Here is a 23,753-nt window from a genome sequence, read left to right as displayed (position 1 = left end):
CTTCTTAAGTGCGACGTTAGCAGGGGCTGTTCGTGGAGGCGGTGCTGAATCGGCTTATATCGATGGCTCAAGAATCGATTATTTACTCTATGCAGGGGCTGTTTCACTGTGTTATGCGAAAAAAATGATGTTCTTTATAAAAGAAGCACTTCAAAAATAGTTGAAATCCCATTTATCATACAAAGTTGCAACTAAATTTTACATAATTCTGAAATAAGTGCACAAACCAGCAATCTCATGATCAACTAGCCTGACAAGTCAGACCCACATCAAGATGTTTGGTCTGGAAACTCACCATAGACAGGGCTCAATCCGAGGGGCGGATAAACGGTTGTCTTTCAAACTCCCTCTGCACGCGATAGGATAGCGCTACACCAACCAGAGCAACGAAGGTGAAGGGGAGCTCGCTGACTGATTAAACATTCGCTGTATCCAGTCGGCTAAACTCCGAACACATCTTACCTTTTTAAGAATGACTTCAGTGCCGCTCTTTGTTCTTTTCCCAGAGGAAAGCAGACTTCCAAGTCTTCCGGAGGCGCGGGCAGAGCTGATTCGAAAGACTGGGACGTGGAAGGCAAAATTTATTTTGAATAGCAGCTTCTGACATGGTAGCCAGGGGACTAAAGTTTTCACGAAATAGTGCCCATACACTAAATGGCTCCGCGGACGGCGCCGTCTTTGATTTGGCACAACTATTCGCTGCCTCGCTGCCATAGTTTGACCAAACTCCCCATCACAATCATTCCCTTTAAATATGCTCCTCTCCTGTCTAATGGTTTGCCAGCTGATGTACCTTTGGATAATATAATTAAAAAGCTAACAACCATTAGTGTAATGACAATTTTTTAATGGCAATTTTAATCCTTGCATAAAAAATAAATATAAAAAAAATATATATATAAATCGAGTCCAGACTGAACTGCCCGAACTAAAAATGTTGTGGGCGGGGCTAAGTTTGGCTGGCATCCAGGCTAGGCCACTAGTGGAATGACCTGTCAATAGTGATAAGGTTATAGCTAAGAGTGGTCAAGACCAACCTTACGGAAGTATGACTTACAGAAGGTATTCTTAACTACAATCGTTTCGGGAAACACATATTAACGTTAAGATTAATATGTGATAAATATTACCTTAAGGTATAACTTTAGTTAATTTAAACCTTTATAACTAAGGTTTCGGGAAATCCAGCCCAGGACATTTTAATTTTGAAGTGAAATATATTTAATGTTCCCATTTGCTAAAATAGCAAAATAAAAACTCCACAATAATGTTTTCACAATGTTCAAAAAGATAAGAGATATAGAGAGAGATTAATAACGGCAGAAGAGAGAAAGACGTCAATTTTACAGACCGCATAACACAGCCGCTGTATTAAAAACAACGGCGTTATTTGTTTATTTTTAAATGCAAAGGTAATATAATACAAAGTATAGTTATAAATGTACATACATAAAAAAATGAAAATATAAAACAAACTTTGCAGGATTTGATGACCGTTAAAACGGTTAACACGCGTCATCACAGACTGTGAAAGGGGATTAGGCGGTTGGAGTGGAGCAACGTCTTTTAATTTCAAGCTTCTAAAACTTTCATTTTGACAGCAGCTCCCATCAAATGAAATGCAGCTATTGATTTTCCCAGATTATCTCCTATTTCAGGACAGACAGCAGACTGACCGACCTCAATGTAGCCTACTGTATGACGCGGTGCTGCTGATTATATGGCTCGTCTTCTGACTAACACAAGATGAACAGAGATGGACCAAAGCGGACTGGACAACATGAGACATCTATGAAAAGTTTCCCAGAAGACGCTGTTCTCGCTCGGATCAAGCACAATGTCTGTGAATATCTCGAGCTTGAACTGCACACTTCAGCCCGCGCTCTTTACTTACAATGTTCCCGCGCTCATATTCGGGGTTTCGCTCATTATTGTGATTATTTGTGGAAATGCGCTCGTGTGCCTTAGCGTTTACAAGGAAAAAGCCCTGAAGACAACGACAAACTATTTCATTGTGAGTTTGGCTGTGGCAGATCTGCTGCTGGCAGTTTTGGTTTTACCCCTGTTTGTCTATGCTGAGGTAAGTGATGGGTTTATATGACGAGAAGTTCATTTTATAATAGGCTACGCTTTGTTTGAAGTCCACGAAAATAAAAAGTGCAGAAACATGGTAGTTTTTGGTAGGCTCCTGTTTTAGTCCAACCATTTACCAGTAGCATTTTTGTAAGGGCTATGTATTTCAATATCTAGTCTATACTGTAGGTCTATGTATCAGTATTATATATTATATATAGTCTCTCTCTCTCTCTCTCTCTCTCTCTCTCTCTCTCTCTCTCTCTCTCTCTCTCTCTCTCATACATACATATATATATATATATATATATATATATATATATATATATATATATATATATATATATATATATATATATATATATAATGTACACACACATTCAAAACAAAATGTATTCAGACACCTTCAACATTTTCTCACATCATCACAGTTTATTTGCTAGTTTATAAAATGTTCTTAAAATATGACTATGAAATAAGAATTCAGAAAACGGTCGAAAAAATAATAATAATCTTGATTATGTCAGATAACTGAAAGGTAGATAATAGAAAGGTATGTAATGGATTACAATCAACCAATCAGCTGTTAAATTTACTACATAATTAGATAATTTAGTAGTTGTTTTTTTTAAATCCACTATTTTTTATAGAATTGTTCTTTGTCTACTACAGTCTTTAATGCAATAATATCAGAAGTAACTTCAATTACAGCAATCCCTTACTTTACTTTTTTAAGGAGAAAGTAATTCAATTACCAGAATGACTTAGTAATGCATTACACCCAATATATATATGAAAAGAGTTAGTGCACAGGCTTCTGGATAACTCCCTCTTTGAATCTTTTTTTCTTTTAGGCCACTTATCTTGTTATCCTTAAGTTGCCGCCACGTTAAATCGGTCAAGTTGTTGCTTCGTTAGGCTCATTAGATTAGTTTGACTCATTTAGAGAATCAAGGGCAGTCTGAATCTCATTTGTAGCTTGCTCGTTTCAAATGAATTGTAGTTATGAAGATGTAAGGAAGTGTGCAGTTTCTTCTTTTTATGCTAAAAGCTCTTTTTGACATACTTAAATCTCTCTTTTCAGTTTCAAGGTGGTGTCTGGTCATTGGATATGGCTCTATGCGATGGACTAATGACCATGGATGTAATGCTCTGTACAGCATCTATATTCAACCTCTGTGCAATCAGTGTGGACAGGTTTGAATTTCTCATAATATTGATATTGCATAGCATTGCTTTTCCAGAGGAAAGAGAAAAGTTGCTTTGAGAGCCCTGAGGCATTTTCTCAAGAAAGAATGCGAACTGCATAATCAGTTTTTGGCATATTATTTTGACCTAATCAGGGTTGCAAAAAAAGGTCATGCTGGTTTTAAAGCTCATTCTTATAGTGCGCAAGACCACGTTCCAGCAAATCAGTGTCAAATTTCTTTGAGTGACTTTATTAATGAAAGTTGAGATTGGCAATATTCCCTAAACCAGTGGTTGTCAACTGGTGAGTCGTGTCCCAAAAACGGACCACAGGTTTGATCTGATAGCATATAGTAATAACAATGCTAAATTCAAATAATAAAATGTATCTAACATCAGATAACAGAACAAATTGGCTTAACATCTTTTGTTGTTGATGTCAATAGCAGTCAGCACAAATTCATCAGCTACTTACTTAGAAGCCAAACCAAATTAGGCTGATGCCAAACCAGGATCGGCTGTGTGACATACCCTTATCAAGCTCATGAACAAAACTATGCAAAAAGTGAAAGAAAATATGACCCAGACTAATTTAAATATGGGTTCAGCTGCACTGAGAAATAACATGATTTCTGGCGACCACAATATGCTTTGTGAAGTGAATTATTGGCTATCGAGCAATCATCAAATTTCAGTAAACGAACACTCCAACCATAAAAACAATGTGAAACTAAAACTGTAGATTTTCCTTTTCAGCATGTCATGTTACTAATTTTGCATATTGTTGGGTCAATAAAGCTTATGGTGACATTAATAAATTGTTATCACTCTAAAAGGTAATTCAGTGGACCTGTTACCACAACTTAAATAAATGTTAAACCTTTTAAGTTGCAAACATTATTTTGTAACATGATAATGTTGATCATTACATTAAATAATAATATTCTGTGCAATTTGAACTGAAACTGAAGTGCTAATTGGTTTGAAGTTGTAGTAACTTGATGAAATTGTCTTGATTATTGGAAAGTGGGCAGTGGATTTCTAGTTTCCAGCATGCTTTGCATACGTCTACTTGTTTGGTGCACACCAGGGCCTAAAACTAACTTTTTGCCACACCTGCCAATAGCCGGTGACTTGTGTATGTGTATTAATTAAAATGTATATTATTTTACCGGCCATGAAACAGGCGGTAATGACACCAAAAGTTTAGTTACTAGTGAAAATTCACAATTCTGAATTCCAATTTGGAGACCACAGCTAAAAGTAGCAGCTTAATATACATTTAAAACATTATTAAAGATAAGTAATCAAATAGGAAAAAATAATCAAATTACAAGCTAAAATAAATATGTAAAAAACAAAGAAATATAATAAAGTGCTTTTCAAGTTTTCAGTTCTGATTGTAGATTTCAGGTACAGAAATATAATAAAGTAATCAAATGTAAAATAACACTGCATAGTCTTCACTGTAAAAATGAAACATCCTTATTAAGTAATCCTTATTACAATTACATTCAAGAGCAGTGAGTGATTTTTTAAAAATTAACAATAAAAACACAGACAGCAGCAGGAATATAAGGCTACTGTCACTTTAAGAGCAAATGCAAGGGTCCAATACACTGATACACAAGTGTTTACTGTCTAATCTTTTTACATTCACTTAAGACAAGTCTTCTTCTTTTGCGTCTTCTTGTCAAGGCTTAAACTTCTGTGATGATGAAGCACTGGTCTGTCAACTGTCCTAAGCATCGTTCACGTTTCTTCACGTTCATTGCAGTTAGAATTCATAAAAATGTTACTGGCCAACTGGCGAGTTTTTATGGAAGCCCATTTCTGCAACTAAATAAAAAATTAAAAGAGTAATTGTGACTTTTAGCTCACAATTCTAACTTTTTTTCTCACAATTTCGAGTTATAAAGTCAGAATTGTGACTTTATATCACGCAATTGCGACTTCATATCTCAGAATTGTGACTTTAAAACTCGCAATTGTGAGGAAAAAAAGTCAGAATTCTGAGATAAAAAGTCGGAATTACTCTTTTAATTTTTTTATTTAGTGGCGGAAACGGGCTTCCATAGTTTTTATATATACACTCACTTGACGAGTGTTAATTTTAGGCCCCGGGTTTGTTTTAATCCAACCAAACCTTCCAAGTGTGATCACAAAACCAGTTGAGAGCCACTGTCTACAACGATTGGCTTTGTTGGCACTAAGTCTTTATTTCTGTGTATCTAGATGGTAAAGTTGAATATGCATCCTGTTAACAGGTTTATAGCAGTGTCCATTCCCCTTAACTACAACAGAAAGCATGTTGACCATCGGCAAATGATCTTACTCTCTGCAACGTGGCTGTTGGCGCTTGCTGTGGCTTCTCCGGTCATCTTCGGAATAAACAACGTTCCACAAAGAGACCCCAGAGAATGCAAACTGGAAGACAACAATTACGTGGTATATTCATCCGTCTGCTCATTTTTTATCCCGTGCCCCATCATGCTTCTACTGTACTTTGGGATGTTCCATGGATTGCGAAAATGGGAAGAAGCACGCAAAGCCAAACTGAGGAACAGTATTCAGGCTTGTCGTAGTTTACAGCACGCGGCTGTGGCTGCCGCCCTCCCGCCACTGGGGGCTCTGCCTGCATCTCTGCCCCGGGTCATTGAGAGGGATTTGGCCCAGTCCAGTCTTGAGGAGCTTGATGACTTTAAACGGCCCATCTGCCCCTTTCCACCAGAGTATAAAAACAGCTCCATTCAAACTGTGGCCTACAACGACATAAAATACAGCCAGCCAACTCAGCGAAAGAAGAGGGCTAAGATCAATGGAAGGGAGAGAAAAGCCATGAGGGTTTTACCTGTTGTTGTGGGTAAGTTGTTGAAATAACTAAAGCTGGTGAATATTTGTTTTGTCTTGTTGGAGTTGAAGTACCTACTATATAATGCATGTAATGTGAGTAGACTTTAAAATAGAACTTAATAAATTCTCCGAAGCTTTTATCAGCAACCTGGCCTAATAAGCATGTGGATGGTAGTTATAAACGTCTAAACTTTGCATGAAATTGCCACAGAAGTTGAATTTCCCTGAACCGCACAGATAAAACTAACTGCAGGCAAATCCCTCTATCCAATTATGAGGTCATGGTTCACCTGGTGCCTTAACCTCATTTCTGGGACACCATTCATTAACACAGAGACATACAGCAAAGACTAGAATTGTGCTTTACAAATCTGTCATTATTATTATAGTTGTTGATGGTCACTACATTTTGTATTTAAAATATAGTTTACATTAGTGCCATCCACCTTTTCAGCTCGGTTGGTTTTGGACGACTAACATGTTTGGCTTGATTTTTTTTCTCAGAATTGTGTGATATAAAGTCAGAGTTGTGTGATATAAAGTCAGAATTGCGAGATATAAAGTTGGAAAATGAGTGATATAACATTTCACAATCAGGTAGACTACAAGGAAGGGAGACGACGGCTGTAACGTTAGGTAGGCTGAGACAAAGTTTTTTTCGCAGATTGTTTATTATCTTGTTAAGAGCAGTTTATAGTGGAATATGAGATAGTCGAGTCCAGTCTGGTCTGTGTCTTCCCGCCGGGTTCGGTTCCAGCAATCAAATAATAGTTGGGTCCATGTCGGTTCCGGGTACTATATTTTTTGGCATTTCTCGGATCTGCACGGGTCCGGGTCCAGTTTTTGAAATAATAGACTGGTCCTGTGTAGATGGTTCTCTGTAGTACCCGTGAAGACCTCTAGTTACCATACGTAACCGAGACGTTCCCTTTCAGTCGGTCACGTTGGACGTACGTAGGATGTCAACAAAAATTTGGGATCCCTTTGGAAAATGCCACAGTTACTACCACTTCCAGCGCCCCGCGAGAGCCCCACGAGAGCACTTCAGACCCCGTCTGTTATTGTTAGATCTAACGTTACCTCGAACTAAAGCGGCGTCTCTTCGGAGCTGTCATTTTCTTAAATCAGCCGCGGCAATGTTTCAAATGAGCTTCTAACGCTAGACAAATGCCTTGTACCCAAACCATTTCGAAACTAAGGAGCCATTGTCCTCAGATTACAAACAAGCTCCTCGGTGGCGCGTTTGCGGGACTCCTCGGTGGCGCGTTTCGCGCTGTGGGGGATTTAAAAAAAGTGACGTGAGTGGAAGGGAGGCGGCAGCGCTAGGACAGTGATTGTGTGTGTGTGTGTGTGTGTGTGTGTGTGTGTGTGTGTGTGTGTGTGTGTGTGTGTGTGTGAGAGAGAGGGAGAGGGAGCGCGGCTCGCGGCTGTTATTTCAAATAGCGCAGCATATTTTAAACTAATCGGTTAACCGGTTTCAACCGGCTAATGAGGCTCGGTGGTCGGTCAAGAAAATGTTTAGTTTTCGCCATCCCTACACCTGCCATTAAAATATTTCAATATATGGCTATATGGTGTGCCACGCGTAAAAGCCCGTTGCAGCGTCTGTGTCTGAAGTTTGTTTTGAGCGCTTATGCCACCACTCTGGCATAATTACTCTGAGAATTACCCTGGTCTGAAACGCGTCTACTACCGTCTTCCTCCATGTTTGTTTATGTATTGCAGCATGCATGGGCATGCCGTGGCGTGAGGTGCATCTTGACGTAAAATTCTGCCGTAAACGCCTTATCGTGGCATAAGCGATAGAGCCTTATATAAAACGATAGACATTTTCTATCGTCCAGACGATATATTTCGTCATATCGCCCAGCCCTACAGCAGACTATTGGATAATGCTCACCGGAAAAGACATGGGCTCACCATAGGGAGCCGCACCGTGAAAGAATACACAAATGGGACCACTGTGGGGGTCACAACATATGGAACCCAGCCTAACACAAGTTCCACCAATGCATACGAGTGTTAGACCTGGCTTCGGACGCTCCGCCACGTCTGACTGCCGTGGGTTGCAGAGGACTTGACAGGGTTCGCCATTCTGGGGAACTCGACTGGAGCATATAGGCACACATACCCGTTCCATGAGGAAGGGAGTGGCGCAGCAAGCCGACACTTAGAACAGGTACTTCGGTGTTACCGACTATGGAAAGTGACCACACGTGAAGATACCGGCTCTACACGGAGGCTATAAAATCTAGCGAACGTGTTAGGTATCGCCTAGCCACAGCTCTACAATATCTGTCAGTGATGCGCCATGAGCCAAAGCCCAGGAAGAGGCCACACCCCAAGTTAAGTGGGCTCTAACCCAGAGCGGGCTGGGCATGTCTTGGGATTCGCACACCAAGACGATGGCCTCCATTATCCAGTGGGCCATCCTCTGCTTGGAGACAGCCTTTCCCTTCAAAGAGCTGCTGAGCTCCTGAAGCTTTGCGTTCTGTCCACGTAAGTCCAAAGGGCGCGAACGAGACAGAGAAAAGCTAGGGCTGGGTCTACCCCCTCCAAAAGCAGTGCTTGAAGGTTCACCACCTGGTCCTGGAAGGGAGTGGTGGGAACCTTGGGCACAAAGAGGTCCCAAGAGGGTATAGAGGGAGGACAAAGCGGATTTAGTCTCCTCGCCCCCCTCAGGAACCTGATGATCCGATAGTGCTTCCCTAAGGAGTTTCCACCTACCAAATCATGATTAGCCGCAGTAATGGCAACATAAACTTTGAGGGTGGAGGGAGACAGCCTGAACTCGAACCTGTCTTGTAGAAAGAAAGCACAGAACTGATCGAACACCTTCAGGGGTCTTCTTGGTGAGAAGAACACCAATCGACGAACAGGTAGAGGAAGAGGAAGCTCTAGCGGAAGTGATGGTGTCTACCACAGCCTGTGACAACAGTGCGTTGCAAACGCTTCCGCGTTGGGGGGCGGAGCACAATATGCAAATCTCGCACGCCAATAGTCATTGCCCCGTTCTCTATATCTCGAAGCTGATAGGGGCTCCCTGAAGTGATCCCAATTCGTCTGTGACATCCGGTGTACGTTAAACGTGACTGACTGAAAGGGAATCTCAGTTAACAACCTTATAGCTCACAGTAAGGCTGTCTTTATTAATTGTTAAACATTTATTTGCCCATGGAGAAAATGAATGGAGTTTTACTTCCGGAGCACAAATGTTGCACTCTGTATTAAACCCCAGCTGATTCCTATCATGGGACAAGTATATTTCTATAATATTTCTATAATCCCATATATTATATAGGCTTTCTTTGTTCATAACAGACATCCTAGAAATATAATTTTACATAGTTTTACCTAATTTTTACTTGCTTAGAAGACAATTTAGAGTTATAGTTTACTCAGAAATGAAAATTCTGTCACGATTTACTCACTATGTTGCTCTAAACCCATATGACTGTTTTTCTGTTCTGCAGAACATATTTTGATGAATTTTAGTCAACCTTAAACCTTTTGTGTTCCACTGAAGTAAGAAAGTCAAACAAGTTTGCAATTACATAAACGTGAGTACATAACGATGGAATTATTGATTATGGGTGAACTATCTCTATAAGTAAAAAGTGGCTCAGCTTACCCCACTATATTATTATACATCTTAATTGACAGCTTGATTAACAGTCAAAGGCATTTTTAATATTGAATATGGCCTGCACTGCAAACAAAACAAAAAAAATGCTTTTCTTACTTAGTAATTTTGTCTTGTTTCTAATCCAAACATCTAAAAATCCTAAAACAAGAAGTATTTACTAGACAAGCAAAAGTAATTGTCTTGTTTTGGGGAAAAATAACACAAAGTTAAGAGAGTTTTTGCTTAAGCAACATAATCTGCCAATGGGGTAAGCAAAGTCTTAAAACAACATTATTTTACGTACCCCATTGGCAGATTATATTGCTTATTTTAAACAAAAACTCTCTTAATTTTGAGTTATTTTCCCCCAAAACAAGACAATAATTTTTACTTGTCTAGTAAATATTTCTTAATGTAAGATTTTTTAGATATTTTGACTAGAAATAAGACAAAAATACTAAGTAAGCAATGCATTTTTTTTTTTTTTTTTTTTTTTTTTTTGCAGTGTGATTACTCCTTGAAGTAACAAGACATTTTCCGTACTTATATCTGTGTACGATAGGAAAAAAAATGCACTGAACACGAAAACCCCTTTTTCACCTCCTCATGAGGATTCAAAGTTTGGGGATAGGGATCACTTTTCCAAAGATGTAAACATTTCTTGCGTCACAGAAACATCTTGTTGAAGTTATGCAGATGATTATTCTAACTCCATTACTGTGTATTTTTAGAAATACCATTACTATACTTCAATAATTCAGCAGAGCAGAGACCACTGGAGGAGCACATTAATATCTATAATATACATGAGCTTGATTTATATGTGTGGCTTTGTCTCGCGTTCCTCACAACATTTGATTCGACATAGTTTGCTCGCTTTCGCAAGAGGTTCTTATGTCAGCGTTGTGTAATGCAGAATTAATGAGTGTGATTGTGCAGGTTTCTAGGTTATCCTAAGCTTTCCAGAGCTCTTAAAGTCACTCTTAAATATATTTTGAGCCTCGGCTGCTCGTTTGTCTTGCTTTATCAGAACAGAAGCAGGACTCTGACCGCAGCGCTCATTATGGCATGCTGTCGTCTAACACAAAAAATCATTTTGAATTCCTTCAGGCTTGTAAACACAAACAAAAACCCCATTTACAGTAATGCATTCCAGTGGAGTTTTATTAAAAGCACTTATATGAAATTGTCTGTACACTAATGGGTCAGACTTTATATTAGGAGTCTTAATCACTATGTATAATACAATGCATGTATTGAGTATGTTTTTACATTTTACTTGTATTTAAAAAAAAATACTAGCATAGCTAAATAATTTCTGTATTTACATCTACAAGAACACTGGAATTATTTTAATAAAAAAAAACAAGCTAATTAGTGTTGATTAACTGTGTAATGCATGTAAGTACTGAGTAATAATATTGAATATATAATATAATACTTACTATAGGGTTAGGCATTTTTGGTTTAGGATTAACTATTAAACAATTTTCACTAAATTTTCATTAATAATTACAAAGAAGCAGCTAGAAACGCTTTTAAAAAAATACACATACAATTTTGGAGCAAAAAGACTGAAATAGTATTTTCATGTGAAACACTCCAATAATCTTTGTTTTATTCATGACTTAGACATTTTTTTTACAACGTATAGTAACTACAAGTAACATGTAAAATAAAGTGTTACCGTTTTAAACATATTTTATTGTAGTATGTTAGTAAGTTTCAGAAAATGCACCAAATGTCTTGTGCCCTAATTTGACTGATGATAAATGTTAGTTTAATGAAATAGCTTGTATTTTTAGTTGTATTTTAGTTTTTGTTCATTTCATTATGTGCTTTTTGGCATTGAAGCTATTCATTTTTCTTTTTATTCAAATTTTAATTTGAGTTATTTTAGTGCTTCAACTTAAACGTGTTTTATCTTTTTGCCAAGGCAGCATTTCTAATTTATTTAGTTTAGTTTAACCTGTCACTAGCGGGACACATGGAACTCATTACATTTTTTCCCCATCACAATAAAAGCCATTTGAAATCGGGTTAATTGGAAACAGTACTTTAAATTTCATAGGAGCATACATTTTTGTGATATCAACTTCGAATTTGGAACACAATTTGGTTTGACGTGTGACTTTAATTTTATAGAAATATAATGGGGGAAAAAAGCATCAAAATAATGTTACCCAGGAGCTATTTTTGGTACAGCGCCTAAACAAAATCTCATAGGAGCTTCCATTTTTTTGATTAACTTCAAATTTGTCACACAATTTGGTTAGACGTGAAGCTGTAATTTCATGCTGACTGTTTTGTAATAGATGTTATGTTATGACAGAAATGTATTAATTTGTGACAGGAAAATGCATCAAAAGAATGTGTCCCCCGGTGGCTATTTATGATACTACGCCTAAAAATCACAAATGAGCATGCTTTTTGTGAGATCAACTTTGGTCCAAAACTTTTTTTTTGTTTGTTTGTCTAAATGTTTACATTCCAATGTTCTGCATTATTGAGTCAGTTTTTTTACAATACAGCCAAGCTGTTAAGTTTTAACATGTCTGTTTTTTAATGTTAAAAGTAATTTTAATTCCTACAATTTATGTTTTAAGTGCATAGTGGAATTGGCAGACGTTGCCTTGGACATCAAGTGCCGTGATAGAGAGTAAAAGGGTCCTCGATTATAAATATGCAGCTATAATGCATCTTTACAATGGTTGATGGTACAATGGGATATACAATGGTTACATACTTAAAGGGGTACTTCAGCGCTGGGAAGATGAATCTGTGTTTAAACTGGGTCATCAATGTAGTAGAAATGTGAACTTATTTTAGAATTTGATGCCTTCTAGACTGAGAAAAGACAGAAAATGTATTTTGTCTCATGGGGATGAAAGACTACAATTCCCAGAATGCTTCGCTGCCCTGTGAGGCCATTCCCAAAGCCACCAACTTGATTACAGTGACTGAGTTGAAGACACTACAATTAAAAACTGAATGTGTCTGTTCAATATAATGAGTGAGTCGCCGCGCGAGTGTCACAGCACTGAGCACTAACTGCAGGAGTCAGATAAATGAGCTGATGAGCTCTCGTGATGAGAGCTGAGGTAATCGCGACTACACTCGCGGCATACATTCACAACGCAAGTTCAGTCTGGCTCGTTTCAGTTCATGCCTTTGCAAGCTTAACTTTCATAGAAATTAATTTGAGAAGTTAAAAGACTTACATTGCTCACCATAGCTCCGTTTAAATGAGTGCCTGTAGCTGCGAGCTGAGCTCTGAGTGTGATCTCCATTCCCCATGCGCAGGTTCAAAACATGTAGAAATGGCTCCCTCTGCTGGCTGTAGTCTTTGGCCTTATTCCAAACATTCCTCCTATGATGCAAATATCATCAATTTCCATCATAGGAGGAATTTTTCCAGAAATAAAATGCATGTCTCAGGGGGATGTGAGGGGGAGCACGATCATTTGAATATACTCCAGGATTTTTACTGATACAAAGCCATATGCTAATCGCTGAAGTAACCCTTTAACTGATCATAGTGTTTATATCTTTGTAAGACTGTGTGACATGTTTTTGTTGTGTTGTGGCTTGTTTCCGTTGTGTTGTAGGTTGATTTTGTTGTGTTGTGGCTTGTTTCCATTGTGTTGTAGCTTGTTTCCGTTGTGTTGTGGCTTGTTTCCGCTGTGTTGTAGCTTGATTTCGTTGTGTTGTAGCTTGATTTCGTTGTGTTGTGGCTTGTTTCTGTTGTGTTGTAGCTTGATTTCGTTGTGTTGTAGCTTGATTTCGTTGTGTTGTGGCTTGTTTCCGCTGTGTTGTGGCTTGATTTTGTTGTGTTGTGGCTTGTTTCCATTGTGCTGTAGCTTGTTTCCGTTGTGTTGTAGCTTGTTTCCGTTGTGTTGTGGCTTGATTTCGTTGTGTTGTAGCTTCTTTCCGTTGTGTTGTGGCTTGTTTCCGTTGTGTTGTGGCTTGTTTCCGTTGTGTTGTAGCTTGTATTCGTTGTGTTGTGGCTTGTTTCCGTTGTGTTGTAGCTTGATTTCGTTGTGTTGTAGCTTGTTTCCGTTGTGTTGTGGCTTGTTTCCGTTGTGTTGTGGCTTGTTTCCGTTGTGTTGTAGCTTGTTTCCGTTGTGTTGTGGCTTGTTTCCGTTGTTTTGTAGCTTGTTTCCGTTGTGTTGTGGCTTAATTTTGTGGTGTTGTAGCTTGTATTCGTTGTGTCGTGGCTTGTTTCCGTTGTGTTGTAGCTTGTTTCCGTTGTGTTGTGGCTTGTTTCCGTTGTGTTGTGGCTTGTTTCCGTTGTGTTGTAGCTTGTTTCCGTTGTGTTGTGGCTTGTTTCCGTTGTGTTGTAGCTTGATTTCGTTGTGTAGTAGCTTGTAGGGCTGGGCGATAAATCGATTTTATGAATTAATTCGAGTTTTTAGTTTACGACGATTTTTGTGAATGAAAATCGTTTTTCTCTTTCAAATCCGCCGACGCTCCCCTCTGGGCTCCCGTAATGGCTCAGCCCTCCCCGCGCGCGTTTGCCACAGAGGTACACAAACAACAAGGATCGCGTCTAACAACATACCGTGTCATTCGTAATTGGTTCAGTTTTTCACAGAACAATTAACAATACCCCGCTGCAAAGTGTGTTTGAAGTCTGAACGGAACCGCGGTAGGCGCTATACTCATTTAAAGCTGCGCTGACACGAACGCAGCGCGAGCTCACACACGGGCCAATCTCGTGACAGACACGATACACAGCGCTGGTGATCCAGTGAGAGACCGTTTAAATCAACACACCATTGCTACTGTGATCTAGTGGAAGCGGTCGGCGCGCACAATTCTGTTATAAACCACAGATATCAGATCAAACAGAGCTGAGCGAAGGTCAGGGGTTTCAGTCACAAAACACCAACATTCACCATGATTTACTGTAGTAAAACCACATGGATTTAATGTTGTTGTTGTCATTATTTATCTCAGGATTCGTACAACCTTTTGAGATTGAAATTCAAGCACTTTCCAATGGTTTTCAAGAGCTTCACACTTATTTCCAGCACTTCAAAGCTCTAGATATCCGATTGTAATGTTATTTTTAATGTGATGGTTTGTAAAACTAAAAGTTTAAAGGGGTCTTGTGAAAGAAATAGTCAAATGTTTTTTTTAGTTTATTTTTTTTAAATGTGTAATCCATTTTGTAGCATTTTTATTTAAAAAAAAGATATGAAATGCCCACCACTATAACCAGCAGAAGAGCACTTATTGATTTATTAGCCATTTCCACTCCCTAATGTATGGAAAGTACGAAGTCACAGTCTCAGGAAAAACTAAACTTTTCTTCAAATTGTGACTAAATTACAGTAAAGTAAAGAGCTCCTTTAATAATCACTGAAGCTGTCGATCAGTTCAGTGTGAGACTATTGAAGAACAATGCTAATCTATATTTAATAAGAGCATTAGGCTACATTTAAATTTTCCCTATACTTTTTTTGCACATTACTGTTGTTAATAAAAGTTAATTTTATCTGCATATCAATTCATAAACCTTTGATATGTATACTGTATATTGCAAAAGATATGGTGCCCATTTATACTGTGGAATAGTCGGGGGTTATTCACATGCGGAAAGTTTTGCACCCCAGGTGGCACTTCTACCAAGCTGCAAATATTTAATTTTACCTAAACAAAATAAAGTTAAAACTTGTTTTGAACAATTTCTTTGCCATCTGCAGACTGATTTTAAGTAGGAGGGGGAAAAAATCGTTTTAAATCGTAAATCGAATTTTTGGTGAAAAAATCGGGGATTTTTTTTTTGGGCCATATCGCCCAGCCCTAGTAGCTTGTATTCGTTGTGTTGTGGCTTGTTTCCGTTGTGTTGATTTCGTTGTGTTGTAGCTTGTTTCCGTTGTGTTGTGGCTTGTTTCTGTTGTGTTGTAGCTTGACTTCATTGTGTTGTGGCTTGTTTCCGTTGTGTTGTAGCTTGTTTCCGTTGTGTTGTAGCTTGTTTCCGTTGTGTTGTAGCTTGATTTCGTTGTGTTGTAGCTTGATTTCGTTGTGTTGTAGCTTGATTTCGTTGTGTTGTAGCTTGTTTCCGTTGTGTTGTAGCTTGATTTCGTTGTGTTGTAGCTTGTTTCCGTTGTGCTGTAGCTTGATTTTGTGGTGTTGTAGCTTGTTTCCGTTGTGTTGTGGCTTGATTTCGTTGTGTTGTAGCTTGTTTCCGTTGTGCTGTAGCTTGATTTTGTTGTGTTGTAGCTTGTTTCCGTTGTGTTGTGGCTTGATTTCGTTGTGTTGTAGCTTGTTTCCGTTGTGTTGTGGCTTGTTTCCGTTGTGTTGTGGCTTGATTTCGTTGTGTTGTAGCTTGTTTCCGTTGTGTTGTGGCTTGATTTCGTTGTGTTGTAGCTTGTTTCCGTTGTGTTGTGGCTTGATTTCGTTGTGTTGTGGCTTGTTTCCGTTGTGTTGTGGCTTGATTTCGTTGTGTTGTGGCTTGATTTCGTTGTGTTGTAGCTTGATTTCGTTGTGTTGTAGCTTGTTTCCGTTGTGTTGTGGCTTGATTTCGTTGTGTTGTAGCTTGTTTCCGATGTGTTGTGGCTTGATTTCGTTGTGTTGTAGCTTGTTTCCGTTGTGTTGTGGCTTGATTTCGTTGTGTTGTAGCTTGTTTCCGTTGTGTTGTAGCTTGATTTCGTTGTGTTGTAGCTTGTTTCCGTTGTGCTTTAGCTTGATTTCGTTGTGTTGTAGCTTGTTTCCGTTGTGTTGTAGCTTGATTTCGTTGTGTTGTAGCTTGTTTCCGTTGTGTTGTGGCTTGATTTCGTTGTGTTGTAGCTTGTTTCCGTTGTGTTGTAGCTTGTTTCCGTTGTGCTTTAGCTTGATTTCATTGTGTTGTAGCTTGTTTCCGTTGTGTTGTGGCTTGTTTCCGTTGTGTTGTGGCTTGTTTCCGTTGTGTTGTGGCTTGTTTCTGTTGTGTTGTAGCTTGATTTTGTTGTGTTGTGGCTTGTTTCCGTTGTGTTGTAGCTTGATTTTGTTGTGTTGTAGCTTGTTTCCGTTGTGTTGTAGCTTGATTTCGTTGTGTTGTAGCTTGTTTCCGTTGTGTTGTAGCTTGATTTCGTTGTGTTGTAGCTTGTTTCCGTTGTGCTGTAGCTTGATTTCGTTGTGTTGTAGCTTGATTTCGTTGTGTTGTAGCTTGTTTCCGTTGTGTTGTAGCTTGATTTCGTTGTGTTGTAGCTTGTTTCCGTTGTGCTGTAGCTTGATTTCGTTGTGTTGTAGCTTGTTTCCGTTGTGTTGTGGCTTGATTTCGTTGTGTTGTAGCTTGTTTCCGTTGTGCTGTAGCTTGATTTTGTTGTGTTGTAGCTTGTTTCCGTTGTGTTGTGGCTTGATTTCGTTGTGTTATAGCTTGTTTCCGTTGTGTTGTGGCTTGTTTCCATTGTGCTGTAGCTTGATTTCGTTGTGTTGTAGCTTGTTTCCGTTGTGTTGTGGCTTGATTTCGTTGTGTTGTAGCTTGTTTCTGTTGTGTTGTGGCTTGATTTCGTTGTGTTGTAGCTTGTTTCCGTTGTGTTGTAGCTTGATTTCGTTGTGTTGTAGCTTGTTTCCATTGTGCTGTAGCTTGATTTCGTTGTGTTGTAGCTTGTTTCCGTTGTGTTGTAGCTTGATTTCGTTGTGTTGTGGCTTGTGTCCGTTGTGTTGTGGCTTGATTTCGTTGTGTTGTAGCTTGTTTCCGTTGTGTTGTAGCTTGTTTCCGTTGTGCTGTAGCTTGATTTCATTGTGTTGTAGCTTGTATTTGTTGTGTTGTAGCTTGTTTCCGTTGTGTTGTGGCTTGTTTCTGTTGTGTTGTAGCTTGATTTCGTTGTGTTGTGGCTTGTTTCCGTTGTGTTGTAGCTTGATTTCGTTGTGTTGTAGCTTGTTTCCGTTGTATTGTAGCTTGATTTCGTTGTGTTGTGGCTTGTTTCCGTTGTGTTGTAGCTTGATTTCATTGTGTTGTAGCTTGTATTTGTTGTGTTGTAGCTTGTTTCCGTTGTGTTGTGGCTTGTTTCTGTTGTGTTGTAGCTTGATTTCGTTGTGTTGTGGCTTGTTTCCGTTGTGTTGTAGCTTGATTTCGTTGTGTTGTAGCTTGTTTCCGTTGTATTGTAGCTTGATTTCGTTGTGTTGTGGCTTGTTTCCGTTGTGTTGTAGCTTGATTTCGTTGTGTTGTGGCTTGTTTCTGTTGTGTTGTAGCTTGATTTTGTTGTGTTGTAGCTTGTTTTCGTTGTGTTGTGGCTTGTTTCCGTTGTGTTGTAGCTTGATTTCGTTGTGTTGTGGCTTGTTTCTGTTGTGTTGTAGCTTGATTTCGTTGTGTTGTAGCTTGATTTCGTTGTGTTGTGGCTTGTTTCTGTTGTGTTGTAGCTTGATTTCGTTGTGTTGTAGCTTGTTTCCGTTGTGTTGTGGCTTGTTTCCGTTGTGTTGTGGCTTGATTTTGTGGTGTTGTGGCTTGATTTCGTTGTGTTGTGGGGATTTTGTTGCGTAGTAGTTTAATTTAGTACGGCTGCACTACTGGGCCACCGTAGGAAAGCGCATCAAAAGAATCTGTCACCTGATGGCTATTTTTGGTATTATACCTTAACAAAATCTCAAAGGAGCTTCAACTTTGATATCACCTTTAAATTTGGAACACCATTTGGTTAGACGGGTCGTGTGGCTTTTCATAATAACATTTGTTTAATAAAATATAAATTTTGTATAAAAATGTTTAGTATGGTGCATTTGCTTTACATTAAATTCAAACTTCATTTCACTTGCTCAAGAAAGCATTCATGAACTACAACCATTAAAGTTGGATTTTCACATCTATGCTCACAAAGGGGGGGTGAGAGTAGACAGGTTTGCATTTTATTTTATTTCAGCTTTGTGTCAATTACAAGAAATGTTTTAATAGTTAATGATAAAAATCCTTATGTGATGTGATTTGTGATTTTTATCTGCAGGAGTCTTCCTCTTCTGTTGGACGCCTTTCTTTGTTGTTCACACGACTCGAGCCCTGTGTGAGTCCTGTCACGTTTCTTCAAAGTTGATGAGCACAGTAACATGGCTGGGTTACGTCAACAGTGCTCTCAACCCAATCATCTACACCGTCTTCAACACCGAATTCAGGAAGTTCTTCCGAGGATTTCTACCCCGCTGCTGCTGAGCGCTCCATGAGACATGATAATGCCATCATTTATGCTAAAGACATTTGTTTTTGTAAAATGTTGTGTTTTGTGTTAATCTTGCCAGTACTTTCTTTGTGCCTACCACTACATCCATATTTTATATATATCAGACTTATTTTCAGTACAACAAATGGTGCCTGGGACATTTGTGCATCATTTTAAAATGTGCCATGCTCTGTTAAAATATGCCTACGCTAAGATTAATGATGCAAAATACTACAATGCATTGCATATTTTAGATCCGTTAGGTGTTATTGCCCACAAGACAGACTTTAAATTAAAAGACCAAAATGTACGAGCCCTCGTTTGGCAATGCAAATTTTTGGATTTGTGAAGTCGTTCAAATATTCTATAGTAGCCGTAGAGCTTTGAGTTTGGGTTTCACTCTTCTTTACATGGCGCTATAAACAGAAATGTGTGATTAAACCGTAGACTGAGGGTTAAGACGGGTTAAAGCTTCGCTGTGCAGGTTCCAAAACATCTCGAGATAGTGTCTAATGAAGTTCCAGAAAAGCCCTGAGGATTTGACCATACTACCCTTACTCTTTGAGCACATCATCTGTGAGCAGTGAGGGGGAAAAAAAGGATCAGACACCTGGGCAGAATTCCCACGTCTCTTTTTTTCCCACTCTTATTGAATTATAAATAAAATGCCTGCATGATCAAGTGCAGCTTCTCCAGTATGCCTGACACTGGCATTTCTTAGAGAATTAACAATAACCAAGACTATTCCAACTATCATTGCAACCATCCAGCCCCGGAGACCTGTATCTTGCAAAAATGTTACTTTTAATGAGTAAAGCCCTATTCGTACAGTGATTGTTTCTCACGTGGACATCTGTAAAAATAAATGTGCAGCCACCTCAGTGATAAACTCCTGCATTGGGATGGTGATTAATTCATACGGTGAAGGAGCGAGTTTTGTGATCCTGCTCACATGCTCAATAACGTCATATGGTATAATAACTGCATATTTAATGTAATAATAGAAAAATAATATCCTAATTATTATTTAATGATTTAAATCTGTTTAAAAATAAGATATATGTGTGCATTATAGTTAAACTTTTTCTGTCTTGTATTTTATCTAAAAATAAAGGATGTAATTTTATCCCAAATGGAAATGATCCAATAAGATAGGTTAAGATATATTTAATTGTCCCCGAAGGGAAATTTGTTTTGGGCTCCATTCAGCAGTTTTTGCACACAAAAAAAAATACAAAGAATAAACGTCACATCCTCTCACAAAACATATTATCATATACATTAGACAGTATATAGTAGGCACATTAACACCTTTCATTTTCTGTTAAAAAACAAACAAAAAAACACATGGGGGGGGGGGGGTGAAATGCTGTTTCATGCATACTGAGCTTTTTACACTGTTAAAGACTTTGATTCCCATCCTAAACATAGACAAAGTTTCAAAAACTAATGTTGGACGTTTGATCGAGTATTTCTGTGTTAAAAATACTCCTTCCGAGGTTTTTTTCGAGTATGGGTCGGCTTGACGTCGATAGAGCGGAAGGTCCTTGTATGGGCCGGACGGGCTCTTCTCCCGGTAGGGCGCGCGCGACTAGAGCGAGAGAGGAAATGCACGCCCATAAACACTTCTGTCTCGCCACGCTTCACTTTATTCCTATCCCATTCCTATTCCTATTCCTATGCGGCTTCAACGCTTCAGCACAGCATTCCGGGAAGGCAGCGCTGCATTTGAACCGATTTGAACTTAGAAATGACGAGAAGCGTCACAACATCACGCTTTAAATGTGTCGCAAAAGTGGATCACCGCGGTCACTGCTGTCACAGGACTTCACGAAATCAACAGTTACCAAAGAAGTGTGTTTTTGGAGTGGTGACGATAAAGGTTCGGTCCTGCTTTGGAAGCAGGCGGTGAGTAAAACTGCTTCAAATGTCTGTTGTTGGCTATCGTCGCGTGAGTAAACATCAGTAAAAGTGTATAACGTTAGTTAATTTATCAATGGAGCATGCGATGTATGGTGTGTGTTTAAATACATTTGTTTAGCTGACCACTATAAGTGTCAGTTTGTTTATTGTAAACCACCCAAACATAAACCTAGCGTTCTCACAAAGCGTGCTTCGTCATTCAAATGCGCTAACGGACTCCATTGTTGTTCTCTGTATAACGTTACACTAGTCTGACGTGCAAAACCGTTTTGCTTGCTGCGCTAAGGTCTAGTCGCATACAATATTCCATAAACCGAATCATGTCCTCATAAACTGCGAGTAAAGACACACAAATGTTGACAGGCCACTAAATACAGTCCATACCACAGAGACGGACGTCCTGATGTTGCTGTTTCTCCTGTTCAATTTATTTCAGCCTTCGGATCTGATTCTGGATCATATCTGTATTAGTTGAATCTGATCGATAGCCGTTTTCTTCTCCACGCTTGAGGACGTCACCGCTTTGTGCTCGTCATTCTTTAGCTCCGCCCACACGATACACCTCCAGCTGCTCGTTTTTTTCCGGAAAGACTCGGTACAGCCCATATTTCTTTTATAAATCTAATAAAACTAAAGACTTTTCGGGGATATGAAGGATGCAATAGTCCTCTATAGGTACTCAAGATTGACATGAGATTGACTGAAACTGAGTGTTTCACCCCCCCCCCCCCTTTAATTACAGCTCCCGAATTGCACAGCCCCACAAAAGACCTACAGATTACACAACTGACATTGCACATCACAGTAGCCTACCAATTGCAAATAAGCCATTACAGCCTCTTATTTACACGAGTAAGCAATGTTGTGGTTTTAGTAACATAGCATATAATTACAGCTGTAATAGCGGCCCATTTCAAATATTTAAATGATTTTCTTCTTTTTATTTTTTTGAGGGGTGATGAAACAAATTGCTCTTGTAAATACTTGCCAGTATATAAAGGCCTATATCTTTAAAATGCATCCAAATTACAGCGAAGCGCATTCGTACGGGGCTCCACAGGGGTCAAAAATGACATAAACAGTGAATTTTAAAGTGATATATTCTTGAAAACTCAGACATGTGGATTCAGACAGCAATTAAATTACCACACGACCTTTGTGTTTGTCAAAAAACAGTAGGTGAATCGGAAAAACAATGACATTCTGGATTCAAACGGCAGTAAACTCACTGACTAGCCCCTGTCAATGATGAAAATACCTTACGACCCCACGAGAAACAATTACCGTTCGAATAGGGCTTTAATGTGCATGAATTAACTTGCGATTAGCTGAGTGTCTATCCGTCACTTCTATAGCTCAATCAGAACAAGATGGACAACGCTCCTTCCCAACCAAAACTAGTTGATGGTCACCCTGCACTTTGAAAAATAAAAAAGGGTCTTAAAGGGATATTTCACCAAAAAAAAAAGAAAAATCTGTCATTAATTCCTCACCCTCATGACGTTCCACTGTGTTTACGACGTGAACAGAGCCAGAGAGTGAAATAGTTGAATAAAGTCATAATTTTGTTGTTGTTTTTCCACAAAAAGTATTCTTGTCACTTCATAAGATTAAGGTTGAACCACTGGAATCACATGGACTATTTTAACGATCTCTTTCCTACATTTCTGGGCCTTGAAAAGTGGCAATTACATTGCAGGAGGGGTCAGTCAGAGAGCTCTCGGATGTCATCAAAAATATCTTCATTTGTGTTCCGAAGATGAACGAAGGTCTTATGGTATGAGGGTGAGTAAATAATGATATAAATGTTATTTTTGGGTATACTAACCCTTTAAAGCATAAAGCCAAATGAGAACCTTTCTAAGTTCCTTAATGTGCTATGATGCCATTGTACACTAAAAAATACTGGGTTAAAAATAACCCAAGTTGGGTTGAAAATGGACAAACCCAGAAATTGGGCTGTTTGAACTTAGTGCCCAAGTTCTGGGTTTGTCCATTTTCAACCAAACTTGGGTTGTTTTTAACCCAGCATTTTCAGAGTGTAGAATCTTTTCTATACGGTTCTTGTTGCCTCGCTGAGCGTAAACAAACCACAACAACTGCAGGCGACTGCCAACTAGCATGTGTGTGTGAGGAAATAACTATCAGCAGATATCAATAGTCATCTTTTAAGCGGGGAAACCGAAACTAGGACTGCAGATGTACATACTGTAAGCAAAGCAGCGCTTGCTCACCATTTTGATTATGTTGATCACTTTCTCCAGGTCAGTCAGCTCATGTTATATAAATGTTAATGCATTTGAATGCTCATCTAAGATGAGGTAAAATTATAACTAATATTATGATAGATAACTTCTGTCTGTGGCGTCTTGACTGCTTTGCTCGCTGGCATCACTTTTGCTTTAATTCTCATGCACCGACTCGTTCGCGAAACTCAACAGCCAATCAGAGCGATCTCTCACCGAAGGCAATTTAAAATGACAAATTGGCTGAACTGTCACCGACGGAGCCCAACTAGAGCCGACCATAGAGCGTAAGAAAATATGGACGACCTGTCTTCAGTACCACTGAAAAAAGGTAAAGCAAGACATCTTGCACCGATTTGGGACTGGAGTCTGCGCAGTAGAGAGCAGGAAGTAGAGGTGCGATATCAAAAGTCCGCCCACACTCTCGCAGATGCAGATCAATTCATTATGTTGGTGTGAAATAAACAGTTGTGGAAATGTAGCAATTAAAGCTAAAGCACCGATCTCCTCCCAAAAAAAGTCTGTTAGTGCCTCAGTGACTTCACTCAGAGAAGCCGTCAATCTCAGCTGTCAATCATGACGTCACATCCCCCGTTTTTATAGCATCAAATAACTAACTAAAACTAAACTTATTTTTTAAAAAGAACGAACACTTGAAATGAAATCGGCGTGATAAAAACTGCATAAAAGATCTTACAATCATTTATT

General features: G+C 38.9%; 1 protein-coding gene across 2 annotated transcripts; it reads left to right on the top strand.

Moving 5' to 3' along the window:
* The first annotated feature begins 1,522 nt into the window (after positions 1-1,522).
* Positions 1,523-19,784, top strand: drd4b (dopamine receptor D4b). 2 transcript variants are annotated; one of them, XM_067448240.1, is made up of 4 exons: positions 1,523-2,080; positions 3,158-3,270; positions 5,565-6,124; positions 18,667-19,784. In XM_067448240.1, exons 1-4 carry the CDS (start codon positions 1,838-1,840, stop codon positions 18,867-18,869), a joined length of 1,119 nt encoding a protein of 372 aa, XP_067304341.1. In that variant the 5' UTR covers positions 1,523-1,837; the 3' UTR covers positions 18,870-19,784. The 2 variants fall into 2 exon arrangements, with proteins under 2 accessions (XP_067304341.1, XP_067304332.1); XM_067448231.1 differs by having other exon boundaries at positions 5,529-6,124.
* The last annotated feature ends 3,969 nt before the right edge of the window (positions 19,785-23,753 follow it).

This window comes from Pseudorasbora parva, chromosome 1 (assembly GCF_024679245.1).
Source record: "Pseudorasbora parva isolate DD20220531a chromosome 1, ASM2467924v1, whole genome shotgun sequence".
Classification (NCBI taxonomy): domain Eukaryota; kingdom Metazoa; phylum Chordata; class Actinopteri; order Cypriniformes; family Gobionidae; genus Pseudorasbora; species Pseudorasbora parva.
This window is presented reverse-complemented; position numbering and strand designations above follow the sequence as displayed.

Bases quoted from the DNA above. Each gene is read 5' to 3' on its own strand.
- drd4b (XM_067448231.1), top strand. From the start codon at position 1,838: ATGTCTGTGAATATCTCGAGCTTGAACTGCACACTTCAGCCCGCGCTC. The intron at 2,081-3,157 runs GTAAGTGATGGG...CTCTCTTTTCAG, and splicing joins CCCTGTTTGTCTATGCTGAG to TTTCAAGGTGGTGTCTGGTC. The intron at 6,125-18,666 runs GTAAGTTGTTGA...TTTTATCTGCAG, and splicing joins GGTTTTACCTGTTGTTGTGG to GAGTCTTCCTCTTCTGTTGG.